General features: G+C 49.6%; 1 protein-coding gene across 2 annotated transcripts; it reads left to right on the forward strand.

The window, feature by feature from the left end:
* Window positions 1-1,203: 1,203 nt before the first annotated feature.
* SMIM23 (small integral membrane protein 23) lies at window positions 1,204-8,184 on the forward strand. Of its 2 annotated transcripts, none has more exons than XM_051843608.2 (4): window positions 1,204-1,393; window positions 7,276-7,327; window positions 7,510-7,577; window positions 7,854-8,184. In XM_051843608.2, exons 1-4 carry the CDS (start codon window positions 1,289-1,291, stop codon window positions 8,064-8,066), a joined length of 438 nt encoding a protein of 145 aa, XP_051699568.2. In that variant the 5' UTR covers window positions 1,204-1,288; the 3' UTR covers window positions 8,067-8,184. The 2 variants fall into 2 exon arrangements, with proteins under 2 accessions (XP_051699568.2, XP_051699569.2); XM_051843609.2 differs by having other exon boundaries at window positions 1,205-1,378.
* The last annotated feature ends 10,892 nt before the right edge of the window (window positions 8,185-19,076 follow it).

Below are 19,076 nucleotides of genomic sequence, written 5' to 3' on the forward strand. Positions count from 1 at the left end.
GTGTCACGGCACGCCTAGCAGGACGGCCGAAATCAAGAGAGTCAAACACCAGACACCGGTGAGCAGGAGGAGAGACTGAGCCACTCAGCACAGTGCAGCCATTCCCGAACACAGCTTGTCAGGCTCTCACACCCACAACGATACGACTCGGCTACTGCACTTAGCTATGTATCTCAGAAGTGAAAACCCCATACCAGAACGTCCCTATCCGCTTCACTTGTAAGAGCTAAAACTTGCAAAGAGTCCGCATGTTTGAACATGACCTTCAGTGGGTGAAAGGTTAACCAGATGTGGTTCATACGTACCATGAAGCACTCATCCAGCAAGTAGAAAGGAATGAGCCACAGCTGCTTATTATCTTCATATATATTTTAATTAAAAATAGCTCTTGAGACAAGGTTAACGTACTGGTTAAGATGTCCATGTCTCATATCAAAGTTCCTGGGTTCAGTATCCAGCTCTGGCTCCTAACTCCAGGTATCTGCTAACGCAGACCCAGGAAGGCAGCTACAATGGCTCAAGCAATTTGGTTCCTGCCACCCACATGGGGACCTGGACTGAGTTCCAGACTCCTGGCTTTCGTTGTGGGTCTCTGGGGGAATGAAACCGCTAATGGTAGCTAGCACTCGCTCTTGCTCTCTCCCTCCCCTCTGTCTCTCTGCTTCTCAGATAAATAATAAAATTCTAATGAAGCTTTGAATTTTTTAAAAATAGCTCTTATTAATGGGGCCAGCACTGTGGCATAGCAGGTTAAGCTGCCGCCTGCAATGCTGACATCCCATAGGGGCGCCAATTCCAGACCCAGCTGCTCCGCTTCTGATCCAGCTCCCTACTAATGTGCCTGGAAAAGCAGCAGAAGATGGCCCAAGTATTGGCCCCCTGCACCCAGGTGGGAGACCTGGATGAAGCTACTGGCTCGGGCTCCTGGCTTCGACCTGGCCCAGCCCCAGCCATTGTGACCACTTGGGGAGTGAACCAGTGGATGGAAGATCTCTCTCTCCCTCTCTCTCTGCCTCTCATTCTCTCTCTGTAACTCTGCCTTTCAAATAACTATTAAAAAAAAAAAAAAAGCTCTTACTGCACTTTGTTTTCCATATTTCTAGGTGGGGAAAAAAATGTGAGGGAAGGAGCTAAGCCTCAGCCTGTGTCCCCTGCCCCCACACCTTCTGTGACATCAGAACTCAAGGCTTGACGGATGCCTGGTGACCAGAGGTGGGGGAGGGGTGAGTGCCCAGCTGCTTGTCCACTGGGGGCACCTCCTTCCATCCAGGCAGCCTGACCTGAGGCCATGGCCATCCAACAGGTGGGCGGCCGGGGGCGGGTGGTGGCCGAGCTGTTCGAGCGGAGAAGGGGCTGCCACAGCGAAGACAGGAAGCAGGTGAGGCCAAGCCAGGTACAAGCTTTCCTCCCCCCTGGGCTGCCCGCATCACCCTAGACAAACTTCAAGGCCTTCTCTCCCACAGATCCCAGCCCTGAAGTCCTACCTGGGAGAGCAGAGCCTGAGGGCTTAATGCCCCCTGCCCAAACCCTTACTGACGCCCTCTCATCTAATTCTCAGATACCCCAGAAAGTGTGCCCAGAAGGGCCAGGGTTTTTATTCCCCACTCATTCTCTAGTGTCTAGAATGGGGCATGGTGCATAACAGGTGCTGAATGGCTGTGTGAATTGCAATCTTAGGATAACGCACCACGTCAGAGAGCATTCACGGTCAGGGCTGAAGTTCAAACTTCACGTGGGGAAACATTAACACTCGGCTGTGCCCAGCCTGGTGCTTCCTGAGCTACAGTGTTCCTGAGAGGCAGATGCTAGCAGCCTCACTCACTGGTGAATAAGCCGAGGCCCAGAAAGGTAAAACGGGGTGAGCATTTGGCCTAGCAAGTAGGACACTGTGCTTGGGACATGCTCATTCCATAGTCTGTGCCTGTGTCTAAGTTCTGGCTCTGCTCCCAGCTGCAGCTTCCTGCTAACTGCACACCTGGGAGGCAGCAGTGATGGCTCAAATAGTTGGGTGGGTGACCAGGCTGGAGTTCCCAGCTCCTGGCTTTGGGCTGGCCCAGCTATGGATGTTGCAAACATTTGGCAAGAGAGCCAGCAGATAGAAGTTCTCCATCTCTGTCTTTTGCTTTCTGACTTTCAAATAAAAGAAACTAAAATATTAAAAGGCCAGACAGCTGGAATACCAGGATTTGAACCCACATCCATGTGATTCCAGAATCTTGAGCCAGGGTTGCCCTGCACGCTCTGCCTCCCATGCGGGGCAATGAGCAGATGTCCAAGGGCCTCACGCATCACAACCAGCACACGGCTTTATCTGGGCACAGCAGCCAGCTCCTAAGGGTTGCAGAAGAGTAACAAAGACATTTCTATGTGTTTTCAAGAGGCCTATTCACCCATTCACCCCCACACCTGCACCCAGTGCCTGCTAGGTGCTGGACCTCCTGGCGTCTGCCGGGGGCCTGGATGGGCACCCAGCAAGCACATCTTTTCCTACAAAGTGTTCCATGAATCCCAAACCCCAGGAATGTTACTTTTAGGAAATACACGAAAAGAGTTCTGTGGTTAGGGGACGGCCCCGTGCCCTTGTCCCCTCCTGAAGGGGACACCGCCCTCCCATAATGGGAGGTGCCCCCGCCGGAAACGCAACCACACACACACACACACACACCTGCCCCACGGTGGCCCAGCTCTCCTGATGGAAGGCCCTGGAGTTCAAAATCCCCTCTACAATAAACAGCGGCTCAGAGAGAAGAAGGGAAGCAGCTCGAGCCCCAAGACAGCACCAGGGAAGGGCTGAAAGTCGCCATCCGGTGCACGCTCCTCTGTGCCTCCCCACTGCCTGCGCAGAGCAGAATCGCCTGGGGCACACAGGGACCTGCGCGGTTTCACAAACAGAAGAGCAGCCCTGAGTGCACTGCGCATGGCAGCTAAGACACGGCTTAGCTACCTGCATCCCATCCACCTGGAGTCAAAGCAAAGCCCTGCCCCACTCCCGATGCCAGTTTACTGCACATGCACAGTCCAGGAAGCATTGGCCTCTGCTCAAGTGGTGGGCCCCTGCCCCTGCCCCTGCCCCTGCCCCGCCCCTGCCCCTGCCCCTGCCCCGCCCCTGCCCCTGCCCCGCCCCTGCCCCGCACCTGCCCCCGCCCCGCCCCGGCCCCTGCCCCTGTTGTGTGGGAGGCTCACCTTGCATTCCAGCTCTCCCAGCTGGCTCTCCGAGGAGTGAACCAGCAGGTGGGAGATCTCTCTGTACCTCTCCCTCTCCCTCTCTCGTTATCTCTTTCTCAAATAAACAATAAGGTTTTAAAGAAACAAACATTAGAGGATCTGAGCCATAGAATACTTCCCAGCCATTTTAAAAAAGAAGACAATTCTATGTTCCTTCAAGATTCCTAAGGGATATTGTTAAGGCAAAAGATATGCACACGTCTTACACGCATGGCACAGTGACTTTTGTACTCACTTACATCACCACCCACTTCCTGCACCTAGAAACCTCCTTCAGGGGCTCCTCCCAGTCCAACCCCACCCTCACAACCACAATTCTGATTTAGTCGTTAGAGGTGAGTTTTGTCACCCTAAATTTTATGTTTACCTTTACATCTGGTTTCCTCACTCATCCCTGCCGATATGAGACTCAACCATGTTGTCCTAAGGCTTAGTTTTATTTTTTGAAGCTACTAATAACATAGTTGCTAGTATCTATAAAGTACTATTTGAAAGATAGACAAGATATAAAACTTTTTAATAGCTTTAAAATATAAATATTTATTTGTAAATATAAATATTTATAATATATTATATCTTAGATAATAGATGCAAATATTTAAAAATATTTATCTTTGTTATAGTAGCAGATCTAAATTTTGCTTCACAAGCTCTAGTGTACAAGAAACACATCAGTCCCCCTTGAGAGTCTGAGGGAGACCGAGCGCCAGTATGTACATGCCCACACACAGGTACACTCATACACGTGCATACATAGGTATCTCTGGAAATAAAACTTTAAAAGCAAGAAAAAGAAGAATTAAGATCAGTGCTAGAGGGAAATAAATAATAAACATAAAATCAAAAATTTATAAAATATGAAACAAAAATAATACAGTAAATTCATAAGCCCTTTCTTTGAAACGATAAAATGGGTAAACTTCCAAATAGACTGAGAGCAAGCAAGAGGGAGAAAGAGCACACAAATTACTAATATCAGGAGTGAAAGAGGGAGATCGTAACAGCTCTACAGACACTGAGAGGATATTAAGCTAATGTTAGGAACAACTTGACACCAGTACATTTGTTAACTCAGGCAAAATGATCAAACTTCTGAGACAACGCAACTTCAAAATTGAGAAGAAATAGAAAGTCTCAATATCTATGAGCCCATTTTCATCGATAAATTCCATCAATCATTTGAGACAAAAATAATACCAAACTTATACAAATTTGTCCACAAAACAGATGAGGAGGGAATTCTTAACAACTCATTATGGGAAGAAAACATACACTTGGCAAACATATGTTAAAAATATATATAAACCACTCTCATGAATGCAAATTCAAAAATATCACAGAAACAAATCCAGCAATATATAAAAACACCAAGACTGGGGAAGAAGCTAATGTCTCATGATCTAAGCATACTGAAGGAACTCAAGATTGCTTCAATATTCAAAAATCAATGCAAAAGAGAGCACTCTTGGGGCAAGCATTGTGGCATAGCAGGTTAAGCCTCCACCTGCAACTTCAGCATTCAATATGAGCACTAGTTTGAGTCCTGGCTGTTCCACTTCTGATCCAGCTATCTGCTAACATACCTGGGAAAGCAGCAGAAGATGCCCAAGTCCTTGGGTCCCTGTACCCACATGGGAGACCTGGAAGAAGCTCCTGGCTCCTGGCTTCAGGTTGGCTCAGTTCCAGTAATTATGGCCATTTCGGAATGAACCAGGGGAAGGAAGACCTCTCCCTCTCCCTCTCTCTTTCTCTAATTCTGCCTTTCAAATAAATAAATAAATCATGACAATGCATTCACTATGGACAGAACTGTGTCCCTCCAAAATTCCTGTGTTGAAGCCCTAACCCCCCAACATGACTATACTTAAGGCAGTAGTAAAAGAAGATTAAGAGAAGCCATACAGTTGGGCCCTCTTTTCCTAGGACTGGTGTCCTTTTAAGATGAGCAAGAGACAGCTGGGATGCCCAAGTAGAGAAGACGCTGAGTGAGGGCACAGTGGGCAAACCGAGCGAGGCCTCACCAGAAACCGGTGCTACCAGTGCCCTCCCTAACCACAGGAAGTCAATCTCTGCTTTCTAAGGCACTGGCTTGTGTTTTTTATGGTAGCCTTAGCAAGAGTATATAGATTTAGTTCTGGTGTAAAGATAGATTTATAGGTCATTGAAACAGAACAGAATCCAGAAATAAACCCACATAATATATGGTAGATAGTTTTTTCTAATAAAAACACCAATGTAATTCAGTGAGGAAAATTTTGTCTCCTTAAAGAAATAACTCTAAAGCAACTAGACATTCATATACAAAACCTCAATTGGTCACACTGAGTCACATCATATGCAAAAATTAATTCAAAATAGAACACACACCTAAATGTAAAAGGTAAAACAATAAACTGTCTAGGGGAAAACAGAAGAAAATCTACAACTTTGAAGCTGGCAAAGTTTTCTAGACTGCGTACAAAAAGCTCAACCACAAAAGGAAAAAATTCAATGAAGCGGCCTTCATTAAAACTGAAATATTTTCATTTTGAAGAGACACTGGTGAGAAAATGAAAAGACAAGCCACAGACTTGGAGGAAATATTCACAATACAAATATCTGTCAAAGAAATTATATCCAGAATATATAAAGAACTATTACAACTTAATAAGAAGAAGACGGTATTTGGCACAGCTGGTAGCATACCACTCGGGATGCCTGCATCTCATATCAGAGTGCCTGGGTTCAGGTCCCAGTTCCACTCCTAATTCCAGCTTCCTGCTGGAGCGTACCCTGGGAGGCAGCGAGTGATGGTTCAGATGTTAGGTCCCTGCCATTGATGGGGCAGACCCAGATTGGGCTCCCGGCCCTCGTGGGGAGCTGGGAAGTGAAGCAGCAGGTGGGAGATCTCTGTGTCTGGTCTACCTTTCTCTTAGTGACAGAAACAGGATCCTCACTTCCCTCTGGCAGCTGAGAAAAAGGATAGAATTGACTGCAAAGGGGCATGAGGGCCCTTTCTAAGACCATGGGAATGTTAGGTATCCTGATTGGGATGATAATCCATAGCTATAGACATTTAACCAAACATCATCAAATCATACATCTTAGATGTGTGCATTTTATTATATATAAGTTATACCACAATAAAGCTGATGCATTTCTTTAATTTTTAAATGTTTTTTTTTTCTTTTCATTTTACTTGAAAGGTAGAGAGACACAGAGAGTGGCTCTACCATCCACTGGTGCCCAAATGTCTTACAACAGCCACAGCTGGGCCAGGCTGAAGCCAGGAACTCCATCCTGGTCTCCTACATGGGTGGCAGGGGTCCAAGGACTGGGGCCATCATCTGCTCTCAGGGTGTCCATCAGCAGGAAGCTGAATGGGAAGCAGTTGAGGCAGCACTGGACCACACAGTCCAACGTAGGACACGGGCATCCTGGGTAGGGACTTTACCACTGTGCCACATGACTGCCCTGGCTCCTGCTTTGAATTTTTGAATTTATGTTTTGAGAGACAGTCAGATATATCCCATCAGCTGGCTCACTCCCCAAATGTCCAAACAGCCCAGGCTGGGCAGGGGCCCATACCAGGACCTGGCAACTCAATCCTGGTCTCCCAGCTGAGTGGCAGGAACAGATACTTCAGCCACCCTTGCTGCTTCCCAGGGTCAGCATTAGCGGGAGGCTGGAGTCGGGAACTGAAGCCAGGAGTCAAATCCAAGCACACGTGCAGGTATCTTAACTGCTAGTCCAAATTCCACCCCAGGTTAATTCCTTTCGAAGATCAAATAAAACAAAATTTTTAAAACGAGGCAAGAGAAGACAGCAGAGGTGGGTCTTCCTTCTCGGGAGGGGCCAAGAAGGAAAACATAGCCTAAATTCAGCAAGTGGCTGTTTTCTGTTTCTGCAGTGTTTGGGTGCGGAGCGGTGGGGCGCAGGTTGCAGTAAGCATGTGTGACTCAGATCACTAGAAAAAAAAAGTTAAACTCTAAGAACTCTCGCAGCACCCCCTCCCCCCAGCCTCTGCCCCCAGGCATTCACCCTCCTGCTCCCGCCCCTTCCTGCCTGCAGACGCTGCTGATGCTGCTGGTTTTGCTGCTGTACCTGGGCACAGAGATATCAGGTGAGCTTCCTGGTGTCTGAGAATCAGCGTGTGTGTTCTGGAGACAGCTGCCGGCCTCGGGGCCTCCACACTCGCCTCCTCCTGCCTCTCCCGTCATCCCGCGGGAGTGACCAACCACGCTTATCTCCCCCACCTCTCACTGTGCTCTTTTCACTAAGGGGTGGTGTTTGTGGCTCTTTCAGGAAGAACTTGGGAGATGTCAGAAAGGATCCGAGACTATAACTACCCCCAAAATCCTGTGGCTTCCCAGGTAACATATTCCGCAAAGTTCCCCGGCCAGGGGGGCTAGGTTCCCCAGGGAGGGGGGCGACTACTGAGGTGAAGAAATCTGGGAAAGCTTCCCAGAGGAGGGGTCACAGGCAAGCTGGGTGATGAAGGATGAGCAGGAGCTCACTGGGTGAGAAGGAGGGGATTTGCGCTCCAAGCAGAACACATGGCACAGGCGAAGGCCCTGGGGACTTCAAAACCAGTGTGCAGGAGGTCCTACGTGAAGAAGCCCGCGCTGTGACTGGTGTCTGCCTCTCAGGGGTTCGACTATCAGAACAGCGAGCCTGCCGAAGAGCCAGGAAAGGGCACGCGGAACTGGGTGAAGAAGAACTTGCACGTTTTCTTGGAGAAGCTAGAGGAAGAGCTGCGCGAGCTGGAGCAGCTGGTGCGGGACATGGAGGTGTGGCTGGACGCTCTTCTGGGAGAGACGCACCTGGAGGAGCCCTGTCCCTCCCACAAGAGTCACTTGTGAGGGCCAGGGCTGGGGCCCGGGCAGGAGGCCAGGCGGGAGGCAGCTGGGGCTTCCTGGGGCCCCTCGAAGTGGACTCTGAAGTGAGGCCAGCAAGAAAATAAAAGAGTTGGGAAATGAACGCCGCTGTTCACGTTCATGAACACGGACAGAAGCAGCTGCAGGAGAGGGGGAGGGGGAGGGGAGGGGGAAGGGAAGGAGGGGGAGGGGAGAGGGAGAGAAGGAAGGGAAGGAGGGGGAGGGGAGAGGGAGAGGAGGAGGAGGGCAGGCAGGGGTTGACAGGAGAGGGAGAGGAGGAGGGGAGGGGTTGAGGGCAGGGGTAAGGGAAGGGGAAGGGAGGGGTGAGGGAAGGGGAGGGGAGGGGTGAGGGAAGGGGAGGGGAGGGGGAGAGGAGGGGGAGGGGAGGGGGAAGGGAAGGGGAGGAGGAGCAGAGGGGAAGAGGGGGATGGGGATGGGGATGAGGATGGGGATGGGGAGGGGAGGGGTGAAGGGGTGGGGAGGGAGAGGAGAGGGGGAGGGGGGGGAGCCGTTATCTGCTGCCTGGCACCATGACTGCAGCCCCCTTGGGTTCCAGACTTTACGAGACTCTGCGCACATTTCCTTAACCTCCCTGAGACGCGGTGCCCTCACCCGTACAAACCAGGGAAACCCACCTTGCCTGCCGGTGACAGTGTGTCCAGCGTGCAGATGACAGACGATGTCCATCACACGTGGGGTTCTCCGAATGTGCGTGCCAATGTGGATTGTGACAGAATCACACACGAATGTCAAACATTTTTGTACGAATGAAGACTTAGCTCTATTTTTTCTTTTTTGAATATATTTTTATTTATTTGAAAGGCATGAGAGAGAGAGAGAGAATCTTCTACCCTTCGGTTCACTCCACAAATCCCACCACCACCCCCTCCCCCCGTAGCCAGCGCTGGGCCAGGCCAAAGCCAGGAGCAGGGGCTTCTGCCGGGTCTCTCACGTAAGGGTCAGTGGCCCAAGCACTTGAGCCATCCTCCACTGCTTCCCAAGATGCATTAGCAGAAAGCTGGCTCGGAAGTGGAGTACTGGGATTCGGACTGGCACTCTGATACGGGATGACCATGTCCCACATGGCGGCTTGGTCTGCCACAGCACAACACTTGCTCCCAAGGGACTTGCCTTTTATTTGCATCTTTCCCTGAACTGTTCCACGTGCCCTCAGGTAGCAGGCAGAGGCTTGTTCCCTCCTCACATTCCCTTTCCTTTCTCACTAGAACTGAGCAGGGAGCACTGATTAGGGTGCACAGGGGGCACTGATCAGGGGGAGCAGGGGGGCACTGATCAGGGGGAGCAGGGGGACACTGATCAGGGGGATCGGGGGGGCACTGATCAGGGGGAGCAGGGGGACACTGATCAGGGGGATCGGGGGGGCACTGATCAGGGGAGCAGGGGGACACTGATCGGGGGAGCAGGGGGGCACTGATCAGGGGGAGCGGGGGGGCACTGATCAGGGGGAGCAGGGGCACTGATCAGGGGGAGAAGGGGGGACACTGATCAGGGGGAGCAGGGGGGGCACTGATCAGGGGGAGCAGGGAGGGCACTGATCAGGGTGTGCAGGGGTGTGCACTGATCAGGGGGAGCAGGGGACTGACTCAGGGGGAGCATGGGGGGGCACTGATCAGGAGGAGCAGGGGGGCACTGATCAGGGGGAGCAGGGGACTGACTCAGGGGAGCAGGGGGACACTGATCAGGGGGAGCATGGGGGCACTGATCAGGGTGAGCAGGGGGGGCACTGATCAGGGTGAGCAGGGGGGGCACTGATTCAGGGGGAGCAGGGGGCACTGATTCAGGGGAGCAGGGGACTGACTCAGGGGAGCAGGGGGACACTGATCAGGGTGAGCAGGGGGGGCACTGATTCAGGGGGAGCAGGGGGGCACTGATTCAGGGGAGCAGCGGACTGACTCAGGGGAGCAGGGGGACACTGATCAGGGGGAGCATGGGGGGGCACTGATCAGGGGGAGCAGGGGACTGACTCAGGGGGAGCAGGGGGGCACTGATCAGGGGGAGCAGGGGGGCACTGATCAGGGGGAGCGGGGGGGCACTGATCAGGTGTCAGGGGGACACTGATCAAGGGGAGCAGGGGGACACTGATCAGGGTGTGCAGGGGCACTGATCAGGGGGAGCAGGGGGCCACTGATCAGGTGTCAGGGGGGCACTGATTCAGGTTGCGCACACGTGAAGCGGCACTCAGCCCTCCGCCCCTGCTGTTCAAAGCACCCTGGCTGACGTCCCCATCCCTACAAAGGGCAAGCAGGCGACGCCTTTCCAACTCGCAGATGCTTTCACTCTGACCGGGCAACCTGCCTCCAGGCATTTATAGCACAACTATGTGCACACACACACACACACACACCCATACCTTTATTCACTCTAACTTCATGTATAACAGAAAATAAAGGGAGGGGCCCAAGGATCTCAGTAACTGACGCGCTCAGTGAAGGCACACCCAGACAGGGAGCTCATAAACCACTTTCCACCTACAGATATGGAAAAGACTGCAAGGTATGCTGTGAAATGAAAAAAAAAAAAAAAAAAAAAAAAAAAGCTGCCAAAAGAGGGCAGGAGGCGGGCATTTGGTGCAGCGGACACCCACAGCCCGGGCCAGAGTGCCTGGATTCCTTTCCCAGCTCCTCCGCTTCCAGTTCAGCATTCCTGCTAACGTGCAGCCTGGGAGGCAGCCGATAACGGCTCAAGCGGTTGGGTCCCCGACACCCTGTCGACCGTTTTCTGGGCTTTTGGGTTTGGCCTGGCCCAGCCCCAACTGTTGTGGGCATTTGGCGGGGTTGAAATCCCAATGATCTCTGCCTCTCTGTGTGTGTCTCTTCTACTGTCTCCTCTGTCTTTCAATTAAAAATTTTCAAAGGAGGGAGGATAAGAATATGCATTTATTTTATTGCTTTCCCTTTATCTCCAGGAAATTTAGTTACTTATTATTGGAATTCGATCTGCCTCATTGTTGGGGTTGTTTATTTTCCCCTTTTAATTATTAGTTGTTTTCCATTTTAACAGTCATTATTTATATGCAATTATTAAAACAACCTCAACATATTTACAAAATACCTACTTTACATGTGTTTCTAAAACTGGGGCAAACAGAGCCTTAAGGAATGGAGCCAGCCCCGTGGAGCCTTTGAGGCAGAGCTGCTTCGAGGACCCCAGCCCAGCCCTCTGGTACACACGGAGGCCAAACAGAGCCGTGTGAGCCGGCATGTGCCCGCACCTCACTGACGGTGGGTATTTCTGCTCTGTTGGCTTCTGAGGCCCTACACCAGAGAGCCACTTGGGTAACAGACAGGGAGGGCTTATGGCGAGGCAACAAGCAAGCCAGGATCTCCCCGAATCCAGGAGCATTCCACAGCCTGGGAACGTGGTGCCCAGAGCGGGGATGTCTCGGAGAATCCAAGGTGGCCCCAGTGTGCCAGCCCCCTGAGCTGCTGGAGCGACCCTGCAGGCCAGCCCTTCACCTGGACCTAACCACTTGGCGCCTGCCCCCTTTGAATGTCTGCCCCGTCTCTCCCTGCTTTCAAACCTTGTACCTCTTCTTCAACTTGGAGTTCCTGCTTCCATTCCTCATGACTCCAACTGGCTCCGAACCCCACATGGCACTCCCTTTCTCACAGCCTTCTGATTCCATGCACACTGCCCAGATCAACTTGCAGGGGACGGGTGGGCTATGATTGGTGGGCTATGATTGGCTGGGGCTTACTCTGCCTGGCCAAGCCCTACAAACTAGAATGCCTTGGAGATAACCTTGGGGTGACCACTCTGGTCCAATCAGCTGGAGCAGGAGGGAGAGAGAGGATCCAGTATTGTCAGCTACCTATGTTGGAAAATAGAAAAAACTGCAACTGTACTGTTCATGCACACACATTTTTGATTCCCTAAAAATACAGCATGGTAACTACTTAGATAGCATTTACCTGGTTACAGGTGTTACAAGTAAACTGGAGATGGCTTAAAGTCTGTAAAATGAAGTATGCAGGTTATGAAGATACTTCAAAAGGTTTGTGGAAAATGAAATTTTAAAATTGACGGACCCGGTGCTGTTGTTGTAGCAGGCAAAGCCAATACCTGCAGTGCTGGCATCCCATATGGGCACGGGTTCGAGTCCTGGCTGCTCTACTTCTGATCCAGCTCTGCTGTGGCCTGGGAAAGCAGCAGAAGATGGCCCAAGTCCTTGAGCCCCTGCACCCACGTGGGAGACCTGGAAGAAGCTTCTGGCTCCCTGTTTCGGATCAACACAGCTCCAGCCATTGTGGCCATTTGGGGAGTGAACCAGCAGATGGAAGACCTCTCTCTCTCTCTCTCTCTCTCTGTAACTCCTTCAAATAAAATAAATCTTTAAAAAATGTATTTTCATACAAAAGATTTTTGAAATCCATGCATAGTTTTTTCATAATATATAGTTTCCACGAATTTTTGAAGACTCTGTGTATGTATGGATTTCAAACATTTTTTACACCAAAACAAACTGACCTTTTCATTCCAGTTTCCGTGAACTCCTTGAAGTCCATGCAAACATTATGCTGTTTTATACGAGGGACTGAAGCACCTGTAGATTGTGGTGTTGTGGTAGGTGAGGTCTAGAATCAAACCCCTACAGATACCAAGACTCAAGTGTGCTCTAGGATAGAGCGATCTCATGCAAGGAAGAGCTTGGGGCCACTTTCCTCCAGAGCACTCCAACATGACGTACAGTACCCCAGGCGGTCACAGATGTGGCAGAGAGTGTCATGGCACAGCGTGTACTTCCAGCACCAAGACTCAAACCCGCACAGCAGAATTTCAGGAGACGAACATGCACAGGCCAGAGCCGAGGAGATTCCAGATCCGCACTCGAGGGCCTGTGTGAAGGGAGGCAGCCAGACACAACCGCTGGGAGTGAGCCAGGAGGTGGCTGAGCCCCCAGCTCACTCCAGGGAGCGGGTCTGCTGCCTCGAAAGCACAGAAGTAGCCACACGGATGGAGAGTATCTCACTCTCTGCCTTCCATTCCTGGGCGTGGAAAACATAAATTACGCCCCATGTCCCTAACGCGTGTAACTTTGAAGTCTGTTATAATTTGAACAAGGTTAGCAAAATGTTGCCCGGCAGCCCCCAGTAAGGAGTTCACTTTCATATCAACAAAGTAGGTTTCCTTCTGGAGGACAAAATGTCTTCTTTCACTTTTGAAGGCCACTATTCACAACTCCTTCCATTCAATCAGGAAATACTGGGGCAAGATGTTTAGCCCAGTGGCTTAATATGCTGGTTAAGACACTTGTGTCCCATAACTGAGGGCCTGGACTCCAGGCCCAGCACTGGCTCCTGACTCTGGTTTCCTGCTAATGCAGTCCCTCGGAGACAGAGGTGATGACACTCAAGCAGTTGGGTCCCTGACACCATCGTGGGAGATCTGGATTGAGCTCCCAGCTCCCAGCTCCCAGCTTCAGCCTGCCCCAGCGCTAGCCGCTGCGGGCATGTGGAGAGGGAACAAGCACTTGGGAGCTCTGTCTCCCTATCTGTTTCTGTGTTTCTTTGCTTCTCAAATAAATAAACATACTTTTTTTTTTTAATTGTTAAAAGAAATGCTATTGGGCCATGCACGTGTCAGTCGCTGACAAATAAGCAGTTAATAGATTGGGGCCAGCGCTGTGGCGTAGCAGGTAAAGCCTTCAGTACTGACATCCCATATGGGTGTGGGTTCGAGTCCCCGCTGCTTCACTTCCAATCCAGCTTTCTGCTATGGCTTGGGAGGGCGGTGGAGGATGGTCCAAGTCATTGGGCCCCTGCACCCATGTACCCATGTGGGAGACCTGGAGGAAGCTCCTGGCTCCTGGCTTCGGATCAGCGCAGCTCCAGCCATTGCAGCCATTGTGGGAGTGAACCAGTGGATGGAAGACCCCCCTCTCTCTGCCTTTTGCCTCTCTGTAACTCCTCCTTTCAGATAAATAAATAAATATTTTTAAAAAAAAAAAGTTAATAGGCTAATGGGAAGAACCAACAAAACAAGTAGAAGAGTAAAGAGAAGGTAATTTTCAAGGAAAACCAGAATACCAGGCCACAGGAGTCTTCCAGGTGAGAAATGGAGGTGAGGAGGAGGCTGATGGCTACAGGGCTGCTGGGAAGTTCAGAGAATCAGGACAGAGTCTGAAAGTACAACTGAAGACGTCCTCACGGAGGAGGCTAGGCCGAGACAGCTGTTCGCTAGGCCTCACCACTTCTCGGAGGAGAGGAAATTCAGCCATGATTTCAAGTTCTGACCCAGGTAGCCCATAAGGCTATGATGGAAGAGACAGGCTGGATCTTGTTCTGGGGAAAGTGGCCAGTTGAAAAAAATGCATGACTACCCAATTACCCACGTTTCTTTGTTTCAGGTACCTGGCACATGAGGTCAACATCATAGATAATTAAAACTCTTTCATTAATTTTAATTGATGGCTTTCTTCCCTATCGCTCTCTTCCTGAACAGATATCTTTGGCAGCCTCTCTCATGTGCCCCCAAGCTCTTCTGTTTGTCTACCTCAGCTTTGTTCCTGGCTTTTCTTTTGTTTGTTTGTTTTCTTAATTTTTGGTCAGCTTTGCTTTTCTCTCTCCAACTTCCAGACCGAGGCGGGAAAAATCACAGTCACACAGATGATTTGTTTTAAAGGTAAGAATCGGACACTCTATTAGATAAGGTAAAGTTAACCTGTGTGGTTTTTTTTAAAGATTTATTTATTTACTTGAAAGTCAGAGAGTTACACAGAGAGAGAAGGAGAGGCAGAGAGAGAGAGAGGTCTTCCATCTGCTGGTTCACTCCCCAGGTGGCCACAATGGCCGGAGCTGTGCCCATCCGAAGCCAGGAGCCAGGAGCCAGGAGCTTCTTCTGGGTCTCCCATGCAGGTGCAGGGGCCCAAGGACCTGGGCCATCATCTAGTGCTTTCTCAGGCCACAGCAGAGAGCTGGATTGAAAGTGGAGCAGCTAGGATTTTTAGCCATGAGTATTACTTTTTTTAAAAAATATTTATTTATTTGGAAGGCAGAGCTACACAGAGGCAAAGGCAGAGAGAGAGAGAGAGAGAGGTCTTCCATCCACTGGTTCACTCCCTAGATGGCTGCAATGGCCAGAGCTACGCTGATCTGAAGCCAGAAGCCAGGAGTTCTTCCAGGTCTCCCACACTAGTACAAAGGCCCAAGAACTTGGGCCATCCTCTGCTGATTTCCCAGACGCATTAGCAGGGAGCTAGATTGGAAGTGAAGCAGCTGGGACTTAAACTAGCACTCATATGAAATGCTGGAGCTGCAGACCCGGGCTTCACCCCACTATGCCACAGCACCAGCTCCCCCCCCCCCATGGATATGTCTTAAGAATATCAAGTTTATGGGGAAGAAATAATAAAACTTGGTGTCTGTCAATTACAGAATGCTTCCTTATTTCCAGTACTGGTATAGGGCTTTGATCAAGCACAGTTATTATAAGGTGGAAACAGACTCAGAAAGACCACATCCTGGTGAACATCTTACGCCCAAAAAGTGGGTGTCCAGGATTCAAACCTTGAGCGTCCTCACACTACAGCAGTGTTCTTCCTCGCCTCCCTCCATGAAGCCCAGCCAACATTATCTTCTCTCTTGAAAAGTGCTCTCTTTATTGTCAAGTAATCATATGCCAATTAAATTTATAACACCGTAAATATTCATTGCCTGCTACCACACGTACAGTACATATATTAAAAAGCAGAAATCACATTCCCTGCCCACTAACAGCTTGTCTTTCTACCAGGAGGCCAAGAACCAAAGATGAGGGAAGTGAAATATCTACACTGATTTACAAGCCATTGGATGAAATGCCAAAGGCACCTAATTAATGGCCAATGAACCACATAAATATTTATTGGCCTGCGAGTTCAGAGAAGGAATAGGGCACTTGAGTTTGCACGAACAAGAAAATATGCCAGTCCAGCTACAGGAAAACGCTGGAGCTTGAGCCAGGGTGTGGCCCAGGGGACACCAAGGTGAACCCAGAGAGACATGCCTGATAGGATGGAGGATGTCCTTGTTGCAAGCAGAGGACCAGACAGACCCTAGATCACAGATAAGATTTGGGACCAGGCCTCCAAAAGGTCTTTGTGAGCATCAGGCTGAAAAGCAAAACAAAACAATCTCCAGGAAGCAAGGATTTGGGCGCTACTGAATCTGTTCCAAGAGCAGGAACGTCCATTTCCAGCCTGCATGTCATATTTTTGATGATGTCAAATAAAAATGTGGATTTAATTTGTTCCCTTAATCCACAAATTTGTTCAACAAAATTGTGAAATGCACTAAATCCAATTTGGTTCCAATCTGGCTGTCAGAAGGACAACTGAGAGCGATGAGGGGTGGAGCCAAGGAAGATGCCTTTCGCCGGGCACCGGATCTGTTCTGTTCTGACATCTCCGCAAGCACACGCAGCCCACGCCTGCAGGCAGGGAGGACGGGAGACCAGGGCCAGTGTCGGGCGCTGAGACCTTCTTCATGGAGCAGCCCCACCCAAGCATGAGCTGAGTGGGATGACATTACCAGATCGGGAGGAAATAGCTGCCAGGAAAGAAATTTGAAATACCTGTCTAACGTAACACTGTGAGTAAGGATGACTCTTTGCATTTTCGTTGTACCCTGGCGGGGTACAAAGTGCTTCCTGGGCTGTACCACCTCCTCTGGGCCTTAGCTCAAATAGACAAGTGATGTTTCTGAACCAGGGGCACAGGTTTGCTAGGGCAGAACTTGGTCCTCTGCCTCGGGACCTACATGAAGAGTGTGTCAGAGGAGGTGGCCTCACAGAGCTGAAAGGACAGGGTTTGGGGATCAAACAGACCTGGCCCTGGCTTCCCCCTCACCCTAACTGCACCCTATCTGCACATCTCTCTGGCCTATTAGAAGGTTCAGTAATAAGAGCCAACTTTTATTGAGTGTTTACTATGCTCCAGGCAGTATTTTAAGCACTTTATGGGCATTACCTTATTTAATCATCACAGCAAATCTATGTGAGAGTTACTAGGAGTGCCTTCACCATACACTTAAGGAAACTGGGGCACGCGAGGCCTAAATATTCTAGGTTCACACAGCTAGTAAGTGCTGGAGGCAGGATGCGAGCTGAGCCCTGCAAACCCTGGGACCACGTGCTGCAGCCCCACCTTAGGCTCCTTCCGGATTAAATGAGGTAATGTGCATGCAAAAGCTCTGTAAACTGTAACACACTATATAAATGTCACTCGTTATTACTTCTCTCCTCCCGCCCTGGCCATTAAAGCCACGCGGGACCTAATGAATCTACTGTTCAGATATTTTCTCACAGCTCGAGACTGGGTCCCTGAGCTCTGACTTCCTCCCGGTCTGCCTCTGACTGCAAGGCTACCCCTAGAGACGACGCCTCTGATTCTGTTCACTCCAGAGTACTAGCGAGTCCTTACGTTGGTGGGGCCCGTCTTGCTACAGAAAGGAGCTCCAAGAAGCAATGAGGAGGAAGAGCTAATGAGACACCAGCTAGGAATTCCAGCGAGAGGAATCTTTCTTGCACACATGGGTTCAATGATGCCTAATGACCACCAGGATGCTCTGGGGCAGTGTGTACTGGGCAGTAGAAATATTCTGGACAACAGAACCAATATGGTGTGGTCTCTGCCCTCATGGCGTCCCCAGTACGGTGAAGGAGACAGACACACCATAACCACTGGGACTTGGGGAAGAGACTCAGCATCATGCTGTACTCTGGGGCACACTGGAACCTGCCTGCTGGGGTGGTTGCAAGACACATGCAGGAGGACTCGTGCAGGCAGAGCACTAGCCGGGCCCAGACCTGAATCCAGGCTGACTGTTTTCACAAGATGAGTTTTACTGCCTCATTCCCTGCAACACAGAGCTCACTGCTCAGTGCCATACGACTTCCTTGTTCCCTCCCCATAGGACGTTCTTCATTACTCCTGGTTTCTGCTTTATTTCACATCTCAAAACACATACTTGTTAGCAACAATCCAAAAAGGAAAACCCTGAAAACTATTTATGTGTGTATACATATATATGTGTGTGTGTGTGTGTATGTGTGTACATACATATATATAAAACAAGAGAATAGAGATAGTGTATTAGTGGGTGTCAGGGGCTGGTGAGAGGAGAGAATAGATAAGTCTGCTTAATGGAACAGGGTTTCCATTTGGAGTGATGAGAAAGTTCTAGGATTAGATAGTCGTGATGGTCAACCAACACTGTGAATGTATTTAATACCACTGGATTGTACACTCTAAAATAGTAAAAATGGTGAATTTTATGTTATGTGTATTTTACCACACCAAAAAAAAAAAAAATTAGCAAGAAAGCATGACCTCACTGCCCAGAGTCAGCCAAAGCAATGTTTTATGTCTTTCTACCAAGATTTTTTAATGCATATTTTTGAATAGTTAAGTTCACAGTGACAAATTACACTTTTGTTTCTTCCCTTTTCAATCCAGCCACACATCCTAAGCATTTTCCTCACATCCTACATAACATTGTTGGCATTGCAGGAGTCCCTTTCTTCAAAGATCTATTTATTAATATTAACAAATGCCCTCAGAAAAAGGCAGGCAAGAAACAGACTGGGAGAAATTACTCATAATGCAAATATATGACAAAAGACTCAGATGCAGAATAAAGAACGAGGCAGTAAGAAAAAGACGGATCACCCATTTTTAAAAGATGTGCCATAAGTTTGAAAAGACGCCTCAGGAAGAAGATGTATACACAGACAAGAACTGTGCGCAATGTGCTCAGTATCACTGCTCACCCGGGATGTGAAAATCAAAACCACAGTGAGATACCATGGCAATAACATTCATTGGCATGAAAATCTCCTGCATTGTGAGTGGGAGTGTTGCACAAGCCACTTTGGAAATCAGCTTGGCAGCTTATTCTAATACACACCTACGCTCTGTCTCCGTGGTTGCACTTCTAAGTATTTACCCAAGAGAGATGAAAACTGTGATGGTCTTCAAAGCAAAACAACCAAAATGTT

The sequence above is a fragment of the Oryctolagus cuniculus genome, chromosome 6 (genome assembly GCF_964237555.1).
Source record: "Oryctolagus cuniculus chromosome 6, mOryCun1.1, whole genome shotgun sequence".
Taxonomy (NCBI): Eukaryota; Metazoa; Chordata; class Mammalia; order Lagomorpha; family Leporidae; genus Oryctolagus; species Oryctolagus cuniculus.